At 40.2% G+C, this 21,741-nt stretch overlaps 2 protein-coding genes across 3 annotated transcripts in view; one reads left to right on the top strand and one right to left on the bottom strand.

Moving 5' to 3' along the window:
- PLPPR1 (phospholipid phosphatase related 1) overlaps nt 1–21,741 on the top strand; it is a 292,502-nt gene that overhangs the window by 216,205 nt on the left and 54,556 nt on the right. The window lies entirely within an intron of this gene.
- BAAT (bile acid-CoA:amino acid N-acyltransferase) overlaps nt 4,114–21,741 on the bottom strand; it is a 134,401-nt gene continuing 116,773 nt past the window's right edge. The window contains exons 5-6 of the mRNA XM_074016957.1: nt 5,950–6,005; nt 4,114–4,509 (exon numbers count right to left, since the gene is read on the bottom strand). Coding sequence (XP_073873058.1) covers nt 5,974–6,005 — 32 coding nt within the window. The 3' untranslated portion in view covers nt 4,114–4,509; nt 5,950–5,973. The remainder of the gene's footprint in view (nt 4,510–5,949; nt 6,006–21,741) is intronic.

Here is a 21,741-nt window from a genome sequence, read left to right as displayed (position 1 = left end):
GGATAAAAGTGAGAAAAGGAGGCTTAGGTTACTTTTCAGAACCTCCAGTCAAGCATGGACATCCACAGAGTGACAGTTTTTCATACGAATCAGGAGATTATGAGCTCTGAGATCCTTTCCCCTATCATGTGTATTAGGATAATCATTTCTCTAATTCAAATCTCTAAGCAGCTTAATGCATGTTCTTATCTAATTTCAATTTAGAGAGAACAACAAAAATGCTGTATCTGCTCCGTGTCTGCTTCCCCAAGTGAAACTTTAAATTATTCCAAGCTCTGAGCTTAAGTGGTTGACCAAATACGTTAGGCATTCCTTCTAAATATAAAAAGGTGAAGAAAGTCTTTCTGAGGCCAAAACTCAAAGTGGTCTTAAGATTGTTAGGGGAGTATAATAACATCTTCCTAACAAAATACATCTGGGAACAACTTAATATAAGATTAGAGGTTAAAAACCTAAACAAATCTTTCCTGCATTCAATGCTGTGAGTTAGGTAGAACCACCATGATTATACCAAATTCCACGCTATACTTCATGATATGCCAACCCTATTAGGTGATAGATTTGGGGATTTATCTGTGGCAAAAGATAGCCATCCTCACTGAAGCCATTTGGCTTCCTACAAAACTAAACCATTGGTGAGCAAATGTCCAGCAGTACCTCATGCTAGATTGCCTCTTGTGTGCCTCTCTTCTGGAGAAGATACTTTGAAACCAGAGTTTTCTCATCTCAGGACCTTGTGGGTACTTTAAGTAAATCATTCAAGCATGTATTTAAAACCCCATGATATTCTATCCCATTTTAGAACCTACTATCTAAAAAGGTGGTACCACTTGTGTTATCAAGGGTGGCCCAATTATAAATGATTGGTAATGACTGTCTGGAGTACCATGTGGGAAAGATCAACAGGAAAGAGTCCCAAAAATTATTAGCACATCTATCATAATCATGGATGGAGGAGGTGGCACATACAGCATGTTTTTGTCGTTTGTAGTTCTGTTGACTCTACTATTTTTTTCCTCACATTTTCTCACTTCGTTAAACAGAGAGGAAATGGAAGCCTGGTTGGGTGTGGAAAAGGGCTTAGATCCTCCACGTTTTGAACAATGAAGATGGTCTCATGTGTGTGTCATGGTCTGATAATTTAGTTAGGTGAGTGTTATAAAATGGTACAGGTTTTTCTCAACTACAAATACCCAACATAGGAATACTAGAAGTAGACAGCTGGTCTTTGCTCTGGAGATAGAGAAGATGCAACTCCTAGAATCCCAAAGAGCAAGAAAAGGTTTTGCAACTGGCACATCTCTTCTCTTCACTTGCTGGACAATGGGCACAGCTGTATTTGAGGGCTTATGTTTTCTGGAGATAACTGCTTTCCTTTCTCTACATTGTCGTTCACATCCAGTACAATCGTAGGGGTTCACCGATATTTTTTGCAATAAAAATTAAATCCATGCTGCCTAGTGCTAGATTGTCACCATTTAGGAAACACATTACACGATAAAAATGTTTTTTAAGTGACTGCATTTCTACATTAGTACCAAAGGCTTTTTTCCAGTTTATAGCACAACATGGAAGAGCACAAAACAGAAGACCCAGCTCTTCCTCCCTCCTCAATACAGCCCCACCATTCTGCCTCAAAGAACATTGGGACTAATTCTGTCATGCCCTTTGTTCCTATCTGTATTAAGCACACTTAGAAAATAAGGACTCTGGGTCCTCTCTCACCCTGTGGTCTCTTGTACCCACACAGCTTTGTGCATCTCGAACTGATTCCATCCTCCACCTTTTCAAAGAGCACCTTCTTATGCTTATTCAAAGTATGACTTGCTCTATGAACTCCAAAACTTACCTGCAATCAGCAAAATCCGTTATATTCTTAATCTTGTCTGAATAGTACCTTCCCTTTCCTACTGGAAATTTGGCTCTCCTTAATTATATTCCTTCCCTAGAGCCCTCCCAAGTGGCCATCTCTTATTTCCCATACCTCTTGTACTAATGGACTTAGTGACAGGCTAGGTGTTGTTTTTGCTCCTCATTGCTTCTTCCAGACTAATGTCCTGCTCTCCTCCTTAATATTAATCCACCTGGAAACTCATACCATCAGTCAATGCTGCAAACCCTGCCTCTTTGGTGCAGTTATACATAGTTGTTAAAAAAATGAAAGAAATCTTTGCCGCATTCAATGCTGTGAGTTAGGTAGAATCAACATGATTACACCAAATTCCACACCAAACTTCATGATATGCCAACACTATTAGGTGATAGATTTGGGGACTTACCTGTGGCAAGAGATAGCCGTCCTCAATGAGACCACAGCACCTCCCCTATTCTTTGGAGATTCTGGTCCTAGTCCGTGGTTCACTGTTGCTTTCTCTCAAGCTCTATTCTTGTCATCACCTTTTTCAGTCTCATCTCCTGGACTCCTGTTTATTCTATGGGTTCACTAACTACCTGAGCATGTACTCTGATGACCCCCGCAAATGTGTCTCTAACCAAGAACTTTCTTCAATTCATATTCAGCTGCCTCCTTCATATCTCACTTGGATGTTTAATAGGCATATCAAAATATGTTCAAAATTAAACTTATTTAATTTTAATCCCATAGCCCCCAAATTTGTTCCTTTTCCAGCCTCTCCCATGTGGACCAAGACTTCATTTTTGTGCACTGTTTTTTTCTCTACTGCCTGCATATAGTAGGTGCTCAGTAAAAGTTTAGTGAATGAATCATTTTTTACTTTCACAGTAATAGTTTAAACTGTTGTAAAGCAGGGTATTTCACTTTTGCTTTATCGTGTAAGCTAGACAGAATGTTGTGAGCTTGCTCTGGATATGCAATAGCACAGCAGTGTTAGAGGTATTCTGAGTACTTAGTAACTGACGTGTAAACAAACCTTTGTACCAAATCTGATTTTTCTGCCTACCATCTTCTGCTCTAGTCTTGTATAGATTACCACCAGGGTCAACCTCTTCAATGACAGATTTGACCATGCCACTACCTTGCTCAAAATGCTTTGGGGTATATAAAGAAATTTAACTTCCTCCACATGACATCCAAAGGTCTCCTTTTTTGAATTACCACCTATTACTTCTCTATCTTCATCCTGAGATAGGGCCCTTGATACAAGCCACGTCATAACCCTAAAGATTACTCTGGTCTCTCATGTTCATCAGGACTTCTTGGCTGGAAATGACAGAAATGAGATAGAACATACTGGCTCATGTAGCTGTAAATATGTCTCTGTACTATATAGAAAGGTGGTTGGTCACAATGTATTGTTGAGAGAAAAGCAAGCTGTAGAACAGCATGTATACTGTGATTCTAATGTTATATATTTTTAAATCTACCTATGGTTGAGTGTGTTTATATGCCTGAGGAGAAAAAAAGTCTGGAAGAATAAATATACACCAAATGTTAGTAATAATTAAACTTTAGTGAGTAAAAAATCCTGATGATATATTTTCCAATTTACATATTTATATATTAGAATATTCTATAGAAAAGGTTTAAACTTGTGCTTTGTTCACAGTATCACCCTGCTAATGCAATGCCATCATATGCCATTCAATACAGAGGCAGTAACTACGTATGGTCACTTAAATTTAAAAGTGAAATTTAAAAATTCCACCTGTCAGCTGCATTAGCCACATTTCAAGTGCTCAAGAGCCACCTATAGCTAGTGGCTGCCACATTGAGTGCACAGGTATAGACCATTTCCATAAATGCACAGTGTTACTCCTACAATGTGAAACACCTGTCAAGCTAGATGAACTAGATGTTCACCTGATTGCTTTCTCTAGTATAATTGGCTTCGTTTAGATGCAGCCAGAGGGAAGCAGGTGCAGGTCTGAACACTTGTGATCTGACAGCCACCAGGAGTTTGACCGAAGTCCCAATCTGTTCATTTATGCAGGATCCTTAAATGTGTTTGGGAAAGACATTATCTTAGAGGCAACCTATTGAGTAATTTCAAAGGGAAATAAGAAAAATCCTTACCCAGTAATTTTTAAAAGAATATGAGAACATCTGAGTCTCTTTGCAACATTGAGATTTACCTGTTTTAATTAGAAAAACAAACAGTTTGACTTGAGAGAATGTTTTTCCTTTTCATCTTATTTGCCTAATTCCCAAGTAACTTGGCCATGCTTATGGAGAAAGAAGAATCATGTTCCTTTCTGGCAAGGAAATTAAAATGGTACCATAAGTACTTCTGTTTAAAACTGTTTGCAAGCAGGTTGGGCGCAGTGGCTCACGCGTGTAATCCCAGCACTTTGGGAGGCCGAGGCAGGCGGATCACGAGGTCAGGAGATCGAGACCAGCCTGGCTAACATGGTGAAACCCCGCCTCTACTAAAAATACAAAATATTAGCTGAGCGTGTTGGCAGGCGCTTGTAGTCCCAGCTACTTGGGAGGCTGAGGCAGGAGAAAGGCCTGAACCCAGAAGGCAGAGCTTGCAGTGAGTGGAGATTGCACCACTGCACTCCAGCCTGGACGACAGAGCGAGACTCCATCTAAAAAAAAAAAAAATGCCTGTTTGAAAGCAAACATAGGGAATTCTTACCATGTGTCCTAAGTTGTTTTGTTTCTTTTTAATTGGAATCTTTAACATTTGTTTGACATGGCATTCCAAAAATTCGGTGTTCGTTTTATGTTTTCATTATAATGTGGAGTCATAAAATCATTTTTCAGTACCTAAGTCCCTAATTTAAAAACTCATGATGAGAAGATAATTCCTATTATAACCAAAACTCTTTTTAAAATATTTGAGATAGGTGGGATTTTAATATTTAAATAGAACTCTATTATATCTCTGATCTCCTTTGAAAACTATGAAACAGTAGGTTCATGAAAATATTCATTTTTTAGAGCAAAATTATTACACTGATACCTGTAATGAATTACGGTGGAGGGTTCCACAGCATTTCATGGTTGTGGACTTTTGTACAAGAGTCAACAGCAATCAGATGTCTTATTAAAAAAAAAAAAAATTAGGAATGTATTAGTGGCCAGGCATGGTGGTTCATGCCTGTAATCCCAGTACTGTGGGAGGCCGAGGCAGGTGGATCATTTGAGGTCAGGAGTTCAAGACCAATCTGGCCAACATGGTGAAACCTCATCTCTACTAAAAATACAAAATGAGCCGGGTGTGGTAGAGTACACCTGTAATTTCAGCTACTTGGGAGGCTGAGGCATGAGAATCGCTTGAACCCAGGAGGTGGTGACGGAGGCTACAGTGAGCCAAGATTGCACCACTGCTCTCCAGCCTGGGCGACAGAGTGAGACTCAGTCTCCAAAAATAAAAAGAATATATTAGCATGCAGCGTGATTCTTATTTTCTATTCATTCTGTTTATTTTTCAACAAGTCAGATTTATTACAACCACAAATTCAGAAAGAGAGTATTTTGAGTCAATTATCAAATGCTGTCTTTTATTCATCATAAAACCTTCTAAGTCTATAGGATGCCAAATATTCATTCATTGGCTCTATTTGGTCTTTGGGTCTACCAAATTGAATTAATTACACTGCCCAGCATGTGGTACAGTCATTTGATAATTTGTCCTCACCATCCCCTATCCTGACTCTAGTGTATTTATTATATGCCCTTAAATATGGGTAGATCCTGAAAAGTATGTAGTGTTTTTACTACATGTTTTTAGTTTAGATAAAAATCATTGTACTACAGGTCTTTCTCTGCTTCTTTTCTGTTAATGCTTTTAAGCTTTAAGCTTTGTTTTTTAAGCTTTTTAGTCAGTAGAACATAATGATTAAGAGTGAAAAATCTAGACCAGTGGTCCCCAACCTTTTTGGCACCAGAAACCAATTTTGCAGAAGACAATTTTTCTACAGACCAGGGGATAGGGATGGTTTTAGGATGATTTAAGCACATTACATTTATTGTGTACTTTATTTCATTATTAAAATATAAAATGAAATAATTATACAACTCACCGTATGTAGAATCAGTGGGAGCCCTTAGCTTGTTTTCCTGCAACTAGACAGTCCATCTGGGGGGTGATAGGAAACAGTGAGAGATCATCAGGCATTAGATTCTCATAACGGACATGCAACCTAGATCCCTCATGTGCAGTTCACAATAGGGTTCATGCTCCTATGAGAATCTCATGTCATGGCTGATTTGACAGGAGGCAGAGCTCAGGTGGTACTGTGAGCAATGGGGAGCAGCTGTAAATACAGATGAAGCTTTGCTCACCTGCCTGCCACTCACCTCCTGCTGAGTGGCCCAGTTCCTATCAGGCCACAGACCAGGAGGGTTGTGAACCTCTGATCTAGATTATAGTATATAGGGTGAATGCTGACTCTTCCATGCTGTGTGACCTTACACTAATAACTTAAACTTTCTGATCCTCATGTTCCTTGTTTTTTTTTTTATTTTTTTTTTATTATTATTATACTTTAAGTTCTAGGGTACATGTGCATAACGTGCAGGTTTGTTACATATGTATACTTGTGCCATGTTGCTGTGCTGCACCCATCAACTCGTCAGCACCCATCAACTCGTCATTTACATCAGGTATAACTCCCAATGCAATCCCTCCCCCCTCCCCCCTCCCCATGATAGGCCCCGGTGTGTGATGTTCCCCTTCCCAAGTCCAAGTGATCTCATTGTTCAATTCCCACCTATGAGTGAGAACATGCGGTGTTTGGTTTTCTGTTCTTGTGATAGTTTGCTAAGAATGATGGTTTCCAGCTGCATCCATGTCCCTACAAAGGACACAAACTCATCCTTTTTGATGGCTGCATAGTATTCCATGGTGTATATGTGCCACATTTTCTTAATCCAGTCTGTCACTGATGGACATTTGGGTTGATTCCAAGTCTTTGCTATTGTGAATAGTGCCACAATAAACATACGTGTGCATGTGTCTTTATAGCAGCATGATTTATAATCCTTTGGGTATATACCCAGTAATGGGATGGCTGGGTCATATGGTACATCTAGTTCTAGATCCTTGAGGAATCGCCATACTGTTTTCCATAATGGTTGAACTAGTTTACAGTCCCACCAACAGTGTAAAAGTGTTCCTATTTCTCCACATCCTCTCCAGCACCTGTTGTTTCCTGACTTTTGAATGATTGCCATTCTAACTGGTGTGAGATGGTATCTCATTGTGCTTTTGATTTGCATTTCTCTGATGGCCAGTGATGATGAGCATTTTTTCATGTGTCTGTTGGCTGTATGAATGTCTTCTTTTGAGAACTGTCTGTTCATATCCTTTGCCCACTTTTTGATGGGGTTGTTTTTTTCTTGTAAATTTGAGTTCTTTGTAGGTTCTGGATATTAGCCCTTTGTCAGATGAGTAGATTGCAAAAATTTTCTCCCATTCTGTAGGTTGCCTGTTCACTCTGATGGTAGTTTCTTTTGCTGTGCAGAAGCTCTTTAGTTTAATGTTGTTGTTTATCTGTGCCCTATCCCCAGAGGTGGAGTCTACAGAGACAGGCAGGTTTCCTTGAGCTGCTGTGAGCTCGACCCAGTTCGAGCTTCCCAGCGGCTTTGTTTACCTACTTAAGCCTCAGCAATGGTGGGCGCCCCTCCCCCAGCCTCGCTGCTGCCTTGCGGTTAGATCGCAGACTGCTGTGCTAGCAATGAGGGAGGCTCCGTGGGCGTGGGACCCTCCCGGCTAGGTGTGGGATATAATCTCCTGATGTGCCTGTTTGCTTAAAGCTCATTATTGGGGTGGGAGTTACCCAGTTTTCCAGGTGTTGTGTGTCTCAGTTCCCCTGGCTAGGAAAAGGGATTCCCTTTCCCCTTGCGCTTCCCAGGTGAGGCGATGCCTCGCCCTGCTTCAGCTCTCGCTGGTCGGGGTGCAGCAGCTGACCAGCACCGATTGTCCGGCACTCCCTAGTGAGATGAACCCAGTACCTCAGTTGAAAATGCAGAAATCACTGGTCTTCTGTGTCAGCTTGCACTGGGAGTTGGAGACTGGAGCTGTTCCTATTCGGCCATCTTGCTCCGCCCCTACCATTTGCTTCTTCTCCTTACTTGTAAAATAGTTACTAATATCCACTTTGTAAAAATGCAAGGACTGAGTGAATGTATGCAAAGAACTTAGGCTTAGAAAAGTATTAGACATTTAATAAGAGTCACATGTGTTTATTACTTTATGAAAATTTAATACATTATTTTTAACAATTATATTCCATCATAGGCAGTACCTCATTTTACTTATTTTCCTGTTCCCTCCAACTTTTTAACCAGAAAAGACACTGTATTGACATCCTTATGTCTTTCCTTGCACAAACCTATGGGATATATAACAATGAGTGAGACTACTGGGTTATAGGGCACATGCACACTCCCTTTCTCCAGGCAGTGCCAGGTTGTACTCCAAAAAGTCTATGCCAACTTAAAATCTCTTGGCTGTGCATGATGTTTCCATTTGCCTATGTTTTCATCAACACTTATTATCTAACTTTCAAATTTTTGCTAATTTGATTACACATAAAAATAGCATGTCACTGTTGTTTTGATTTGCATTTCTCTATTAGTTCATGTATATGAAAGTTAGTCATTTGGATTTCTCTAACATTTGGTTGGTAAATGTTTAACTCCTGGCTTTAGGGGATGACGAAAGAGAAGGGAGGCTGATTTGTTGAGCAGTTTGTCAATTTCCATGGTACAAATACTGCAGCATGGCCAATTTCAAGCTACCCTTTAGCAACTAGCTCATGACATTTCATAATAGGCTCTCATAAGATGGCACAACACAGCTCCAGGACACCATTGGATTGTCCCCTCTAGAAATTGCTTATTCATAACTTTTGCCAATGTAAATATTTGATTTCCTGTCTTTCCCTTCTGGACTTACAGAAATTTGTCTTATATATATGATGTTAATTACATCTGTGTTTCAAAGATTGCAAATAATTTCTCCCACTCTGCAAGAGTTAACCCTTTTGTTAACTTTACTGAAGAGTTAGTTTAGTGAACAGAATGCCTTGAAGTTTGAGGTAATCACTTATTTCTGTTTTTTTCCTTTGACCTTTTGCTTTAGGGGTCTTATTTAAGAAATGCATCTCACTCCAAATGTGTTTATCAAACACCAGGTCTCATTCTTGCTGTCTGGGATTTAAAGATGAGTTCTTGAGGAGCTTGCAGTTTGGGGGCAAGAAAACAACATGCAACTGAGTCATGGCAATGCAATATAGAATGTGCTTATTGTTGCTACATTTGCAAATATTTAGATGTGCCTTTGCAAAGCAAAGCAATTTTCCCCAATAGTGCATCTGAGTGAATGATTAAAGGTCTGAAATGCACGAGCTAGGAGAGGTAAAGTAATAACTCCTGATAACTTCACAAAGCATCCTATCCTAGTGTCTTGGGAATTTCATCTTGTCTGCTTTGAGAAAGTTGTCCAAAGATAACAGAACCTGAGATGACCTTACAGCAGTGGTGGAGCCAAGTCCAGTGTTCCATTGCTAACCCATTTCTCTGGCCATACACATTTGCTGCTCCTGCTCCTCCCTGTGCTTCCTTAAAAAACAGCAGCAGCAACTCTTGTATTATTCTCCTCCAACCCAACTGTCTGAACTGCATCCTCTTTTTTGAAACTTTCTCCATGTAGCTTATAAGCTTCAAAATCGGATATATGTGTTTTACATAATTGATACAAACTCAAGAGTTTAACTTTTAAAATATTATGTAGGTATTTGCTTATATGTTCATAGAGTGGTGTGATCACATAAAACTACACCCAGATAAGCCTTGAAGAAATATTCCTAAGTCTTTTAGAGATATAGACGGTGATAGTGACGCTGAGCCTGACTGGGTTGAACAAGAAGAACTATCTTGTGAGGAGTTCAGGAGCTCCAAGTCATATTTTTTGAGGGTTGAGGGGGTGAGCAGACTGCCACTGCTGACGGCTTCACCAGAATTGCTCCTAAGCAACCCAGAGATCCAAAAGGGATCTGTGTAATCACAGAAATTCCAGGGGTGGTGCTCATTGTGAAGTACGTTGTTGCTGCTATTGTTGTTTACTACATTCTTTCATTCTCCTTTCTTAGCTTGCTATGACACATGCATAATAGTGAGTAGTGTAGCAAAGAACCTGATTTGGGGGTCCCTACGCCTGAACTATGAGATGGCATTTGTCTCTGAGTTCCTCAAAATGGTCCAAGCAAAATGTTCCTATTTTGTAACCACAATTGAGGTCAATGGTTCACTGATCAAGAACAGATAGTATATTTATCCTGATAGAAATAAAGATTATAGCAATATAAAAGGCTTTTTAAAAATGTGATGCCTGTAAACGGGTTGCTTCTAACACCCCCAGTACAAATAAACAGTCATACTCTTTCTCCCCCTCCCTTCTTCTTTCCAGTTCAGAAACTGTGCCTGCATTTCTCAAATTCAGTTTCAGGAACATTCTTTATATTGGTAATTTAGTGCACCAGGGGCAGAAAGCAGGGGAAGTTCTGTGTTCGAATGAGTCTAAATGACTGTACGCTAAAATGCACTTCTGGGAATTCCACAATACCAGTAGGCCCTGAGAATCTTCCAGTAACAAAATCTGTCAAATTGAGTTTAACCCAGGATTTCACAAATTCTCCTGGCCACAGATACTTATCTGTCTGTCTCATGTCCCCACACTCCCTCTTCTTTCCCAGAGCACTTATTACTGTCTTGTGTATCAGAGAACACCACTCAGAACGCATTTATATTAAACCAATAGTTTAGTTTTAACCAATGTAATAATATGTCCCAAACAGTTTCATATCGTATCACAAACTATAGACCCTCACTCACTTATTCAACCAATATTTTATTATATGTCTGTGCTCATATATGGCTACAGATTTGAAGGATCCTTTCCCTTAGGGCCTCACAGCTTGGTTGTAGAGGGATTGGGATAGTCACCTAATGCCAGAAGGGCAGAGTTCCTGACAGGTATGCACAGGAACTGTATAGGAGCACAGGAGTGAGCCATCGCATTATGCTGTGAAGACTTCCAAGCAATTTCAGGAGCTTTTGTGTTCATCTAAGTCAATGTCCATCCACTTCTGGGTTCTTCTTTATAATTCAATAACTAGTGTTCTGTACCAGAATATTCTAGTGATAGAAAACACATTACACGCCTCCCATCCTCAGATAATGAAAAGTACAGCATCAAATATACCACAAAACCCCATACAACTTAATCCCACTGTAGCCCATCCATAATGACTAGACAACTTTCTTGTGTTGGGCTAAAATTCTATCCTTTTTTTAGATTAAATGGATTAATCTCTTTTTAAATCCTTAAGTAAGTTATCTTTACTTTGGACTTACAACATCACACTTTAAGGTTTCAATGTGGATATTATTATGGCATGAACAGGACAACAGAATTAATTATAAAATGTTTTCTTTACTCTTCTGTCTAGGTGTAAGACTCAAAATGATTGTGACAACAAGGGAAAGGCTAAAAAGCCACACATTAGGCAGAAAGTTAAAGCAGTCTTCCCAAAGCCAGTTCAGTACTCATTTTTGTACAATGCCTAAAGCACAAGTAGTTAATGGTCCATCTAGTACTGCATCCGGGTCTTAAAACTCCAAAGGCCATACATTTCCATTATACCATGACAACCAGCCTAAATGTCACTGCTGCCACAACACTTCTCTGTCTCTCAGAGTTAATATTTACTTGTTGATGTCATTGTGGTCTCTGTCCATCCTTCCTTCCATCTTTCTCAGCCACCCATCTATCCATCTGTTAAGGTATAACCAATTGTGTTATAACACGGATAATATGGTCACATCCTTATATCCTTGAAAAGCTAAGAACTTCATCTTTATATTTGTCTCATCCCTCTGAGGGGCTTGGCACATGGTTGGTGTGTAGCAGGAGTTTGCTGACTTCTGTTGCTTCACCAGAGAGACCTCAAGTTAGCACCAAAATCAGCTTAGTTTAACAAAATATACAGCAGAACTGTAAAATTTTAGACCATAGAGATCCTTGATGGATTGCGTCTATCCCCTGCCCCTCCCTTACCTGCCTTAAATAAGTGAATAAATAAGTAAAATGCACAAGTCTTCCATGACCTTCTATTCACAAAATTCTCTTGGCTTATCCTCTCACCACTGTCACTTTCTCATGCACACCATGTGTATTCAGCTCTGCCCTTTCTCTTTTCTGAGGCAGCCCTGGGAAAGGATAGAGCTCTTGAGCCTCTCAGGCTCAAGTTCTATGCCTTTTGCTCTACTGATCCCTGCAATTATTGACTATCAGAACCTTGATGTAGGATTTTATGTTTATCCCAAATGTCAGAATCATTTTGAATTTTTAATCTTGCTTTCTCTGATATTAGCTTTGCCTGCCAGTTTTGTATCACTATACATTTAACATTTCTTCTATGTATACATCCATGTCACTGAATTTAAAAATCCCTAGCAGCAAAAGATCAAAGAGAAAATTTTGTAGCCCAATTTAGTTTGTTATACCCAATATTTATCCCTTCTTTGATGTAGTTGTAAATCTACTTAGTAATATTATTATATGCTCTACATTTCTCCATATCATCTACCTATAAACAACCACCGAGACACTGGAGGAAGGAAGTACTAAATGAAGACAAGGATGTAGTATTTGCATTTATTCTTTAAGGAGTGGCCAAGTAAGAAGGTGAAGTCAACCCAATAAGAGAGGTAGACCTATGTATTCTCCACTGATTAAGGGGCCATGTCTGATGGGATTTGCTGGCTTGGACTCTATTCAAATGGCAGGCTTCTTCTATCCATTACCAAAAACTATGGGCAGGACAAAGGCCAATGTGTTCAATGCAGAGAAAATTGCTGGATTTACCTAGAATAACTGTGTGTTCATCTGGGCTGCAATAGCAAATTATAATAGACTAGGTAGCATAAATAACCATATAAGCTCACTGTTTTGAAAACTGGTAAGCTGAGATCAAGGAGCCAGCAGATTCACCGCCTAGTGAGGGCCCTCTTGCTGGTTTGCAGGTAGTTGCTGTGAACCCCAAATATCTGAGACAGGTCTGAATTTAGAAAGTTTATCCAAGATTAGAGACATGCCTGTGATATAACCTGAGGTCCTGTCATTAGGACCTGAGGAGGTCCTGATGACATGTGCCCTAGGTGTTCAGGACACAGCTTGGTTTTATACATTTTAGAAGACATGAGACATCAATCAATATATGTAAGATATACATTGGTTTGGTCCAGAAAGGCGGGACAACTTGAAGCATGGAAGGGGCTTCCAGGTCACAGGTAGATGAGAGACAAACAGTTGCATTCTTTTGAGTTTCTGATTAGCCTTTCCAAAGGAAGCAATCAGATATGCATTTATCTCAGTGAGCAGAGGGATGACTGAGTTCTGTCTGTCCTTTGTCCTCAAGGCAATTCCTTGTGCGGGAGGCATGTAGCTTTTTAATCTTTTTTTAGAAGTATAATGGGAGACAGGTTTTCCCTAAGCAGTTCCCAGCTTGACTTTTCCCTTTGGCTTAGTGATTTTGGAGTCCCAAGATTCATTTTAGTTTCACACTGCCTTCTTGCTATAACCTCACTGAGGCCAAGAGAGAGATCAGCTTTCTCATGTCTCCTAACACTAATCCTATTCATGAGACTGGGATCCCACCTCCAAATACCATCACATTGGGGATTTTGGCTTTGAAATATGAATTTGGGGAGAACATAAAAATTCAGTCCATAGAAAGTAATCACTGAAGATTTTGGAGGAGTATACAGATATAATCATAGCTATGCCTTAGGATGGTAACTCTTTAGCAGCAGGGTAAATGACGGCATAAAGAGGTTAAGATCCCAAAGGCAGCAAAAGCAGGTCGGACAAGATTTCAATAGTGTAGGTGAGAGAATGTGGAAGCCTGAAGGTGGCAGTGGCAGTTTTCATAAATGGGATAAATGTAAGGAGATCCTGCAGTAAGACTTTGGCAACTGACCAGGTATGGCATGAAGAGAAAGCTGGGGGAAGGAGGAGTCTAAGACGACACTGAGATTTTGAGAGAATAGTGGTTGGATTTACCAGGATAGGGAACTCAACAGAAGCTGTAGCCTGGGAAGAGGAGAAACACTGAGTTCCAGTTTAGACTTGTAGCATTTGGAGTACCTATGTAACACACCAAGTTGGTGGTCAGGAGAAAACCCAGCACTACAAATGGTGATAGAAGAGTCAATGGAATCAATATAAGAATGGAAGCTACAAAAAGAGATGAGATCTCCCTAGAAGAGAACATAGAAAGAAAATGACAAAGGGGTTAAAGATAGATCCTGGGTGGGCACCACCATTCATAGACCAGGCTGAAGAAAAGGAAAAATTAAAGGAATAGTGTTTTTAGATAGTTGAGAAGGAAGAATGGAGGAAGAGACCTCAGTCAACCTCTACTATCACCCCAAAGTAAAAAAGCACTGAAAAGGTAGAGCAAATAGAAATTTTAAAGCAAGAAAAAGAGCTGAGTACTTACCAAGTGCCAGGCATTGTACATCATGTCATTGTGTTAATTGCAGGTTTTACATGTAAAAAGAACAGTTAAATGGCGCCAGAGGTTCGGATCCAAACTCTACCATTCACTAGCTCTGTCAACTTGGATAAGTTTCCTCTTTTTAAGATTAAGGTAACTCATTATACCTCACAGAGTAGTGTAAGTATCATATAAGATAATATATTTAAAGTTACATAGTTGATTACATGGGCTATCAGTAAGAGTCATTATTATTATTTCTTTGGGCTTACTTTTATAATATCTGTCTTCCCCGACAGAAAACCCCATGAGTCCAAAGACCATGGTTATTTTAACATTTTTGTTGCTCAGTTTTTTTAACTAAGTAGACAGGCAATATTAGTTGAATGACTGGATGATCGCATTCCATCTACATATCCTTGCCTGTGGGCACCTCTTTAGTCCTTAAAGAAGAAGGGATGAATTCTCATATACACACTGGTACATTTGAAGTCCCTCAGTTTTCACAAGAGGATGTCCTTCTTAACCACAGTTTAATTGCCTTAATTAAAAGATATAGGTCTGTCATGGAACCAACCCAAATGCTCAACAATGATAGACTAGATAAATAAACTGTGGTACATATACACCATGGAATAATATGCATCCATAAAAAAGAATGAGATCACGTCCTTCGCCAGAACATGGATGGAGCTGGAGGCCATTATCCTTAGCAAATTAACGCAGACACAGAAAACAAAATACTACACGTTCTGACTTGTAAGTGGGAGCTTAATGGTAACACATGGACACATAGAGGGGAACAATGCATACTGGAACCTACCGAAGGGCAGAGGATCAGGAAAAATAACGAATGGATACTAGAGTTTATACCTGCGTGATGAAATAATCTGTACAACAAACTCCCATGACACACATTTACCTATGAAACAGACCTGTACATCCTGCATATGTAGACCTGAACTTAAAGAAAAATACAAAGATATAGGTCTGTATTTAACTAACTGGAGACTGCTAGAAAAATAGTCTCTAATTCACTGCTTCCCATTAGTTTTTAAAAACTAAACTGAGAAAAACTTTACTAAGGAAGGAGTCTTGAAAGATACACAGTCTATGTACTCTTCTAGGAAACGATTTTTGTTATGAGTCAGATACTGCTCTAAGAACTTATTACACAATCCTCATTTAATCTTCATGATAATCTGAAGCACTAGGTACTATGGTATTATTAACCCAATTTTTCAAATGGAGGCACAAAAATTTAGATCACACAGCTAGTAGGCAGCACAGCTGGTTTCCAACCTAGGCAGTCTGTCCTGTACTCTTAACCTTTCATTATGCTGCCTCTCTCAAGTTCAACTGCAACTGAATCATAATGCCTACCTCCTCCATTCTATTTCAGAGTACTATTTTTGTGAGTTTTGCTTATGTGAAACCAATATTAAGTTGATATGAGGTCTCATATTAAGAACAGCACCATCAGGAAACAATAGATACTGGAGAGGATGTAGAGAAATAGGAATGCTTTTACACTGTTGGTGGGAATGTAAATAAGTTCAACCATTGTGGAAGACAGTGTGGCAATTCCTCAAGGATCTAGAACCAGAAATACCATTTGACCCAGCAATCCCATTACTGGATATATGCCCAAAGGATTATAAATCATTCTACTATAAAGACACATGCCCACGTATGTTTACTGCAGCACTGTTCACAATAGCAAAGACTTGGAACCAACCCAAATGCCCATCAATGATAGACTGGATAAAGAAAATGTGGCACATGTACACCATGAAATACTATGTAGCCATAAAAAAGGATGAGTTCATGTTCTTTGCAAGGACATGGATGAAACAGGAAACCATCATTCTCAGCAAACTAACACAAGAACAGAAAACCAAACAATGCATATTCTCACTCATAAGTGGGAGTTGAACAATGAGAACACCTGGACACAGGGAGGGGAACTTCACACACCAGGGCCTATTGGGGGTGAGATCGCGTTAGAAGAAATACCTAATGTACATGACGGGTTGATGGGTGCAGCAAACCACCATGACACGTGTATACCTGTGTAACAAACCTGGACGTTCTGCACATGTATCCCAGAACTTAAAGTATAATTTTCAAAAAAGAAAATTTTAAAAAAAGAACAGCACCATCATACTCACCACTGAATCACTGTTTATCCTGTTACATTTTTCATGAGAACCCAAAGGAAGAACTCCTGTCTGGTCAGTATATCAGAAGTATTCTGCTTATCCTTTAACCATTGGTTTGGTTTCGATCTTACAGATATTGACCACCATTTCCTTATAAATTTCTTGTAAACTGTTAGACAATTATACAATGAAGCATGTAATTCCTGCCTCTATTTTATATCACCATATTTATTTCCTTCCTGCTTCCATTCCAACTTCTTGCTGATGCTAGCTTTTATTTGATGAAAGTTGATTTTTGGAACAAAATAGGAATATATAAACACACCTCATTGCATTTTTGTGAGATGGTTATTAACCTTCATACAGATGAGAAAACTGACACTTGGAAACATTTAAATAAAGTATCCAAGTATGTAACATAGTTTACTTCTTAATATTCTGCTGACTTATATTTGTGACCTGACTTTCCCCTAGGCCACACAAATTTGAGTGGAGAGATATATTTATAGTAATCATCCAAGGTTTAGTCCTGTGAGCCGTGTGACCTCATGCAATCTGTCTGTGCCTGTTTCCTCATCTGTAAAATGGAAATAATAATATACTTGCCACCATGATGGTTGGGCAGATGAAGAGTTAATTTACGTAAGGTGTTTAAAACAGTTCCTGGGACATGCACAGTATAGCATTACCATCTCTGCCTCCTTCTCCTTTTCTTCCTCCCTCTCTTCCTTCTCTCTCCTTCCTCCACCTCCTTAGCTCTTGCCTCTGTTGTATATGGAGGACCTCCAGCCCCTCTCAGGGGGTCATACTTATTTCTAAGGCTCCCCAGTGAGGTCTCACGGGGGCTCACTATCAATTTATGTGCTTCCCCTCTAGCCTACTACATTGGTTTCCAGTTCCGTCAATGCTACTTGAGGGTTTCCCATCCCAGCCTTGTGTGCAACCATTGACATTTGTGACTGGGATGCTTTTTTCCAATACCAAAAAACATCCAAATCCTTAAAGTGTGCTATTCCCTGGTGTCATGGCTAAGACATTGCTTTCATGTCACAACCATGTCAGTTCTTACCACCTAAGCTCTGATGTCATACTCCCTCTGCCCAATGTTTCCTTTATCCCCTCACTCTATGAAATTGAACATCTATATTGACGGGGCTGGACCAAAACCAATACCCTAAGCAGACACCACACATCCCTCTCCCTCCACATGCATTCTCTTCTCCCTCATGCAATATCCCCCCTTCCATTGTTCTCCTTCCATCAACTGCTCTCACAACCAGTTCACCAGGCACCTGCAGCCATGCATGACTCCCACTTGGGATCAGCAGACAACCTCCTACAGAAGACTTGTTGCTCCCTGTGTTGGTTGGCTTGCCCCAGGTAGATTACAAATTACTTGGGGTTGGAGAGCATGTCTGAGAATTCCTCACCTTCACAGCACTTAGGGTGAGACTGAGTTCGGAGGCAGCTCACAAGAGGAGTTGCTGATTGACTAGCTTTGATAGCTCATGGCCGAACCAGAATGAGAAACTTCTTTGGGGAGGAAAATATTCATTGTCTCTGGTTTGTCTGTGCCTGGTTCATTGTTTGTGTTTAGTCACCCCAGATTGCTCAGGGCCATTCTAGTTTTAGCCCTGAACGTCCTGTGCCCCAGGAAGCCCCTCAGCCCTCAACAAACTGGATGGTTGGTCACCTACCACTAGGATTCCCCAGTTTGAAATATGCCCTTTACACTTGAGACAAGATGCTTCATGAATACTCTCGTTCCAAACTCTTGCCTCTGTCCTACTGCCTTGGACACACAGGCTCACATGAGTCACACCATCATTATCTGATTCCCTGTTTCCCCAGGTTGTATCAGGACATATAAATTATTGGTCCACAGTTCCTCCAGACTTAACAGCCTGTTGGAAAAAGTTCTCATCCTCTTCTCTCAGTTTTGTGACCTTCACAATTATTGCTCTTCTTGACATTTTTACTTTTCTTCAACCAGCAAAGGGCCTTGGTAGAAACACGTGCTTTCAACCACAGGAAGCTGAATTTCAGATATTGCTGACTTCTGCCTTCTGAAGCCTCGTGGAATGATCAGCACTTAATGCATTTTTGGCTACTGTATTGGATTGTCATTCGTGGAAAGCAACAGCTGAGGAAAGTCCCTGGTACATGAGCTCCTTACACCTTGTTATACTCCCACAGTCATAATTGCTTCTTTCACACTGACATCTTCAACCCTTCCACCAGTACTTGCACCCAGCATGGCCTCACCATCTGCTCATGTGACACTAACATTATGGCCTCCCTCCATGCATTCCTAAATGGAGCTGAGGAAGGCAACAGAGATGGCAAGTGTGCCAGCTGGCACCAGTGACACAAACATAGACAGTGATAAATCATGTCTCAGGACAAGCAGGAAGAAGGGAGTATGTGGGTGGCTAATTTTGTGTCACCATCAGTGCAGTGAGATGGATCTCTCTGCTCACGGAGACAGAATCAATGCATGTTGTTTCTGTTCCTGCAGTATGTGCATCAGTTTCCTTTAAAAATATGGTCTCAGGAGAATGTTCAACAGAAAATCAACTAGAAATCAAAATCTGAGTTGTTCTATTTTTGCATCTGTGCATCTCTAAATAGCATTATTGGGGCACTTTCCCGGGAGTTTGAGGATTGCTTGAAAATGACAGGAAAGGCCAGGCACCGATGGCTCACGCCTGTAATCCCAGCACACTTTGGGAGGCTGAGATGGGTGCATCACTTGAGGTCAAGAGTTTGAGACCAGCCTGGTCAACATGATGAACCCTTGTCTCTACTAAAAATACAAAAAATTAGCTGGGCATGATGGCATGCACCTGTAATCCCAGCTACTGGGGAGGCGGAGGTGGCAGTGAGCTGAGATCCTGTCACTGCACTCCAGCAGTGGAAGACAGAATGAGACCCTGTCTCAAAAAGAAAAAGAAAAATGACAGGGAAGAGTTTCTGGCTGCTCGAGGGAAGAGCCAAGGCAAGCCAAGTCATGCTGGGGGGTCAGTTCTGTCACATAAGCTGCTGAAGCTCCCACCTACCACTACTACCCTTTGGGTCTCCAAGGTTCTTTATGTCCTGCAAATTTTTATCAACTTTTAATTTATTCAGTTCTGAATGCTGCTTCCAGGATTAAATCAACTAGGCAACTAGTCAAGATTTATTCTATAGATCTCAAATTTAGGCATGTAATGCTTTCTTTGTTGTTAGATCTTCATTGATTTCAGTGTATCTGGTGTTAAGATAGTTCCATTTTCAGAGTTTCCATTCCTTGTGTTTGTCTTGAGTTCTTTTCCTAGATAATAAGTTTTTGCTTTCCTTTACATCATTTTCACCATTTTAGAAAAAGGAAGTGGTAGCACAAAACTACCCATAAAATACAATCCTCTTCCCACAAAAGAGGAAGGTAGATGTCATTTTGGTTTTTATTTTTTTGTCCAGAAACCCCCATAGATCTTGCCTATTCCCAAGCAGATATCTCCCAAGAGCTGATGAAGCCGAGAGAGAGAAAGCTGTTTCCAGCCACATGGATGAGACACACAAAAATCCCAGATCAGCCCTGTACAGGGGCACAGACAGAACTCCAGAGGCAGAGCCTTAAAACTGTTAGAAGTCTGGTGTTATTTCATCTTCAAAACATCAAGTCAACTGGCTAGGTTCCTTTCCATCAGGTCAACTCACTTAACCAGTCAAGCATAAAAGGAACAAACTTTATAGCTTTGATTTTATAAACTAGCTGCAATCAAGAGCACCTATTAGCAGGGGTAGCTTTGGAGTATCTTTCTCAATCTTACAGGAAATCTTCTCTGTTGCTATAAGGAAAATAAACCAATTACTTCAAACAGCAGAGAAGGCTGACATAAAGGTTGGTGATTTACATGTGGCCCCAATAAACAACTCCAGCATGGGAAAACACATGGAAGTGTCCAGAGATTACTGGACAGTCCAAAGTTATGATTGGAGATTCACATCTCTGGGAACAGAAAATGCTAGATACTAGAAGAATGTAATCCATAAACAGCCAGAAACAGGTCATGTATAAGGGCTAGTGAATGGAGAGATGGTTTGTGACCTAATTGGAATAAAAGGAAAGGTGGCAATGGATGTAGTCAAAAGGTAAACACCTTTAGATCAGATGGTTAGAAATTTGTACTTGAAGCTGGGCACAGTGGCTCATGCCTGTATAATCCCAGCACTTTGGAAGGCCGAGGTGGGTGGATCACCTGAGGTCAGGAGTTCGAAACCAGCCTGAACAACATGTTGAAACCCCATCTCTACTAAAAATACAAAAATTAGCCTGGTGTGGTGGTGTACACCTGTAATCCCGGCTACTCAGGAGGCCAAGGCAGGAGAATCACTTGAACCCAGGAGGCGGAGGTTGCAGTGAGCCGAGATCTTGCCACTGTACTTCAGCCTGTGCAACAGAGCGAGACTCTGTCTCAAAAACAAAACAAAACCAAACAGAAGTTTGTACTTGAGACACATTATAACAGAGATACCAAAGAGGAAAGGCATCAGATGACCCTTAAAGATAAATGATGCTATCTGCTACTGTAGGGAAGAGTTGCAGAATTATTATCCCAGAAGTAGAGGCTGTGCTGGTTCCAGAGAATGGTTTACAGTGGGGCAGAGGGTAAAGGCTGTGCTTCAATGTTGTGGCTAAAGCAATGGATAGGAAAATGGATGAGAATGCCAAAAATTGCCTCTCTGTGCTGGCGTTTAGCTACTTTGCCTCCCCCATCACTCTCCACCTTTTCGTATAAGATGCAGTTTTAGATCCTGTTACAACTCAGCTTTTGCTTTTTTCCTACAGATCAGGAAATGTGAGTTTCTAGTCCTGGCTTTAACACTAACCAGCTGTGTGGCCTTGGATTAGTCATTCCAGGGCTGAAATAAGAACTTCAGGCTTCTTAAACCCTGAAAAGATTATGATTTCCCTTCACTGCCTTATATGTACTTCAAAATACACACAACTTTAAGCCATAGGTATCTAAAGATGTCCTACCAAGTTCTAATGTTTTTTGCCTAACTTTGATTCCTTTAAACAAATCAACATTTAAAAATATATTTTCTTCATTTTAGTTTCCGTTTTGTTAATGCTCAATCTAAGCACATGTTTAGTTTAATT

This window comes from Macaca fascicularis, chromosome 15 (assembly GCF_037993035.2).
Source record: "Macaca fascicularis isolate 582-1 chromosome 15, T2T-MFA8v1.1".
Lineage (NCBI taxonomy): Eukaryota > Metazoa > Chordata > Mammalia > Primates > Cercopithecidae > Macaca > Macaca fascicularis.
This window is presented reverse-complemented; position numbering and strand designations above follow the sequence as displayed.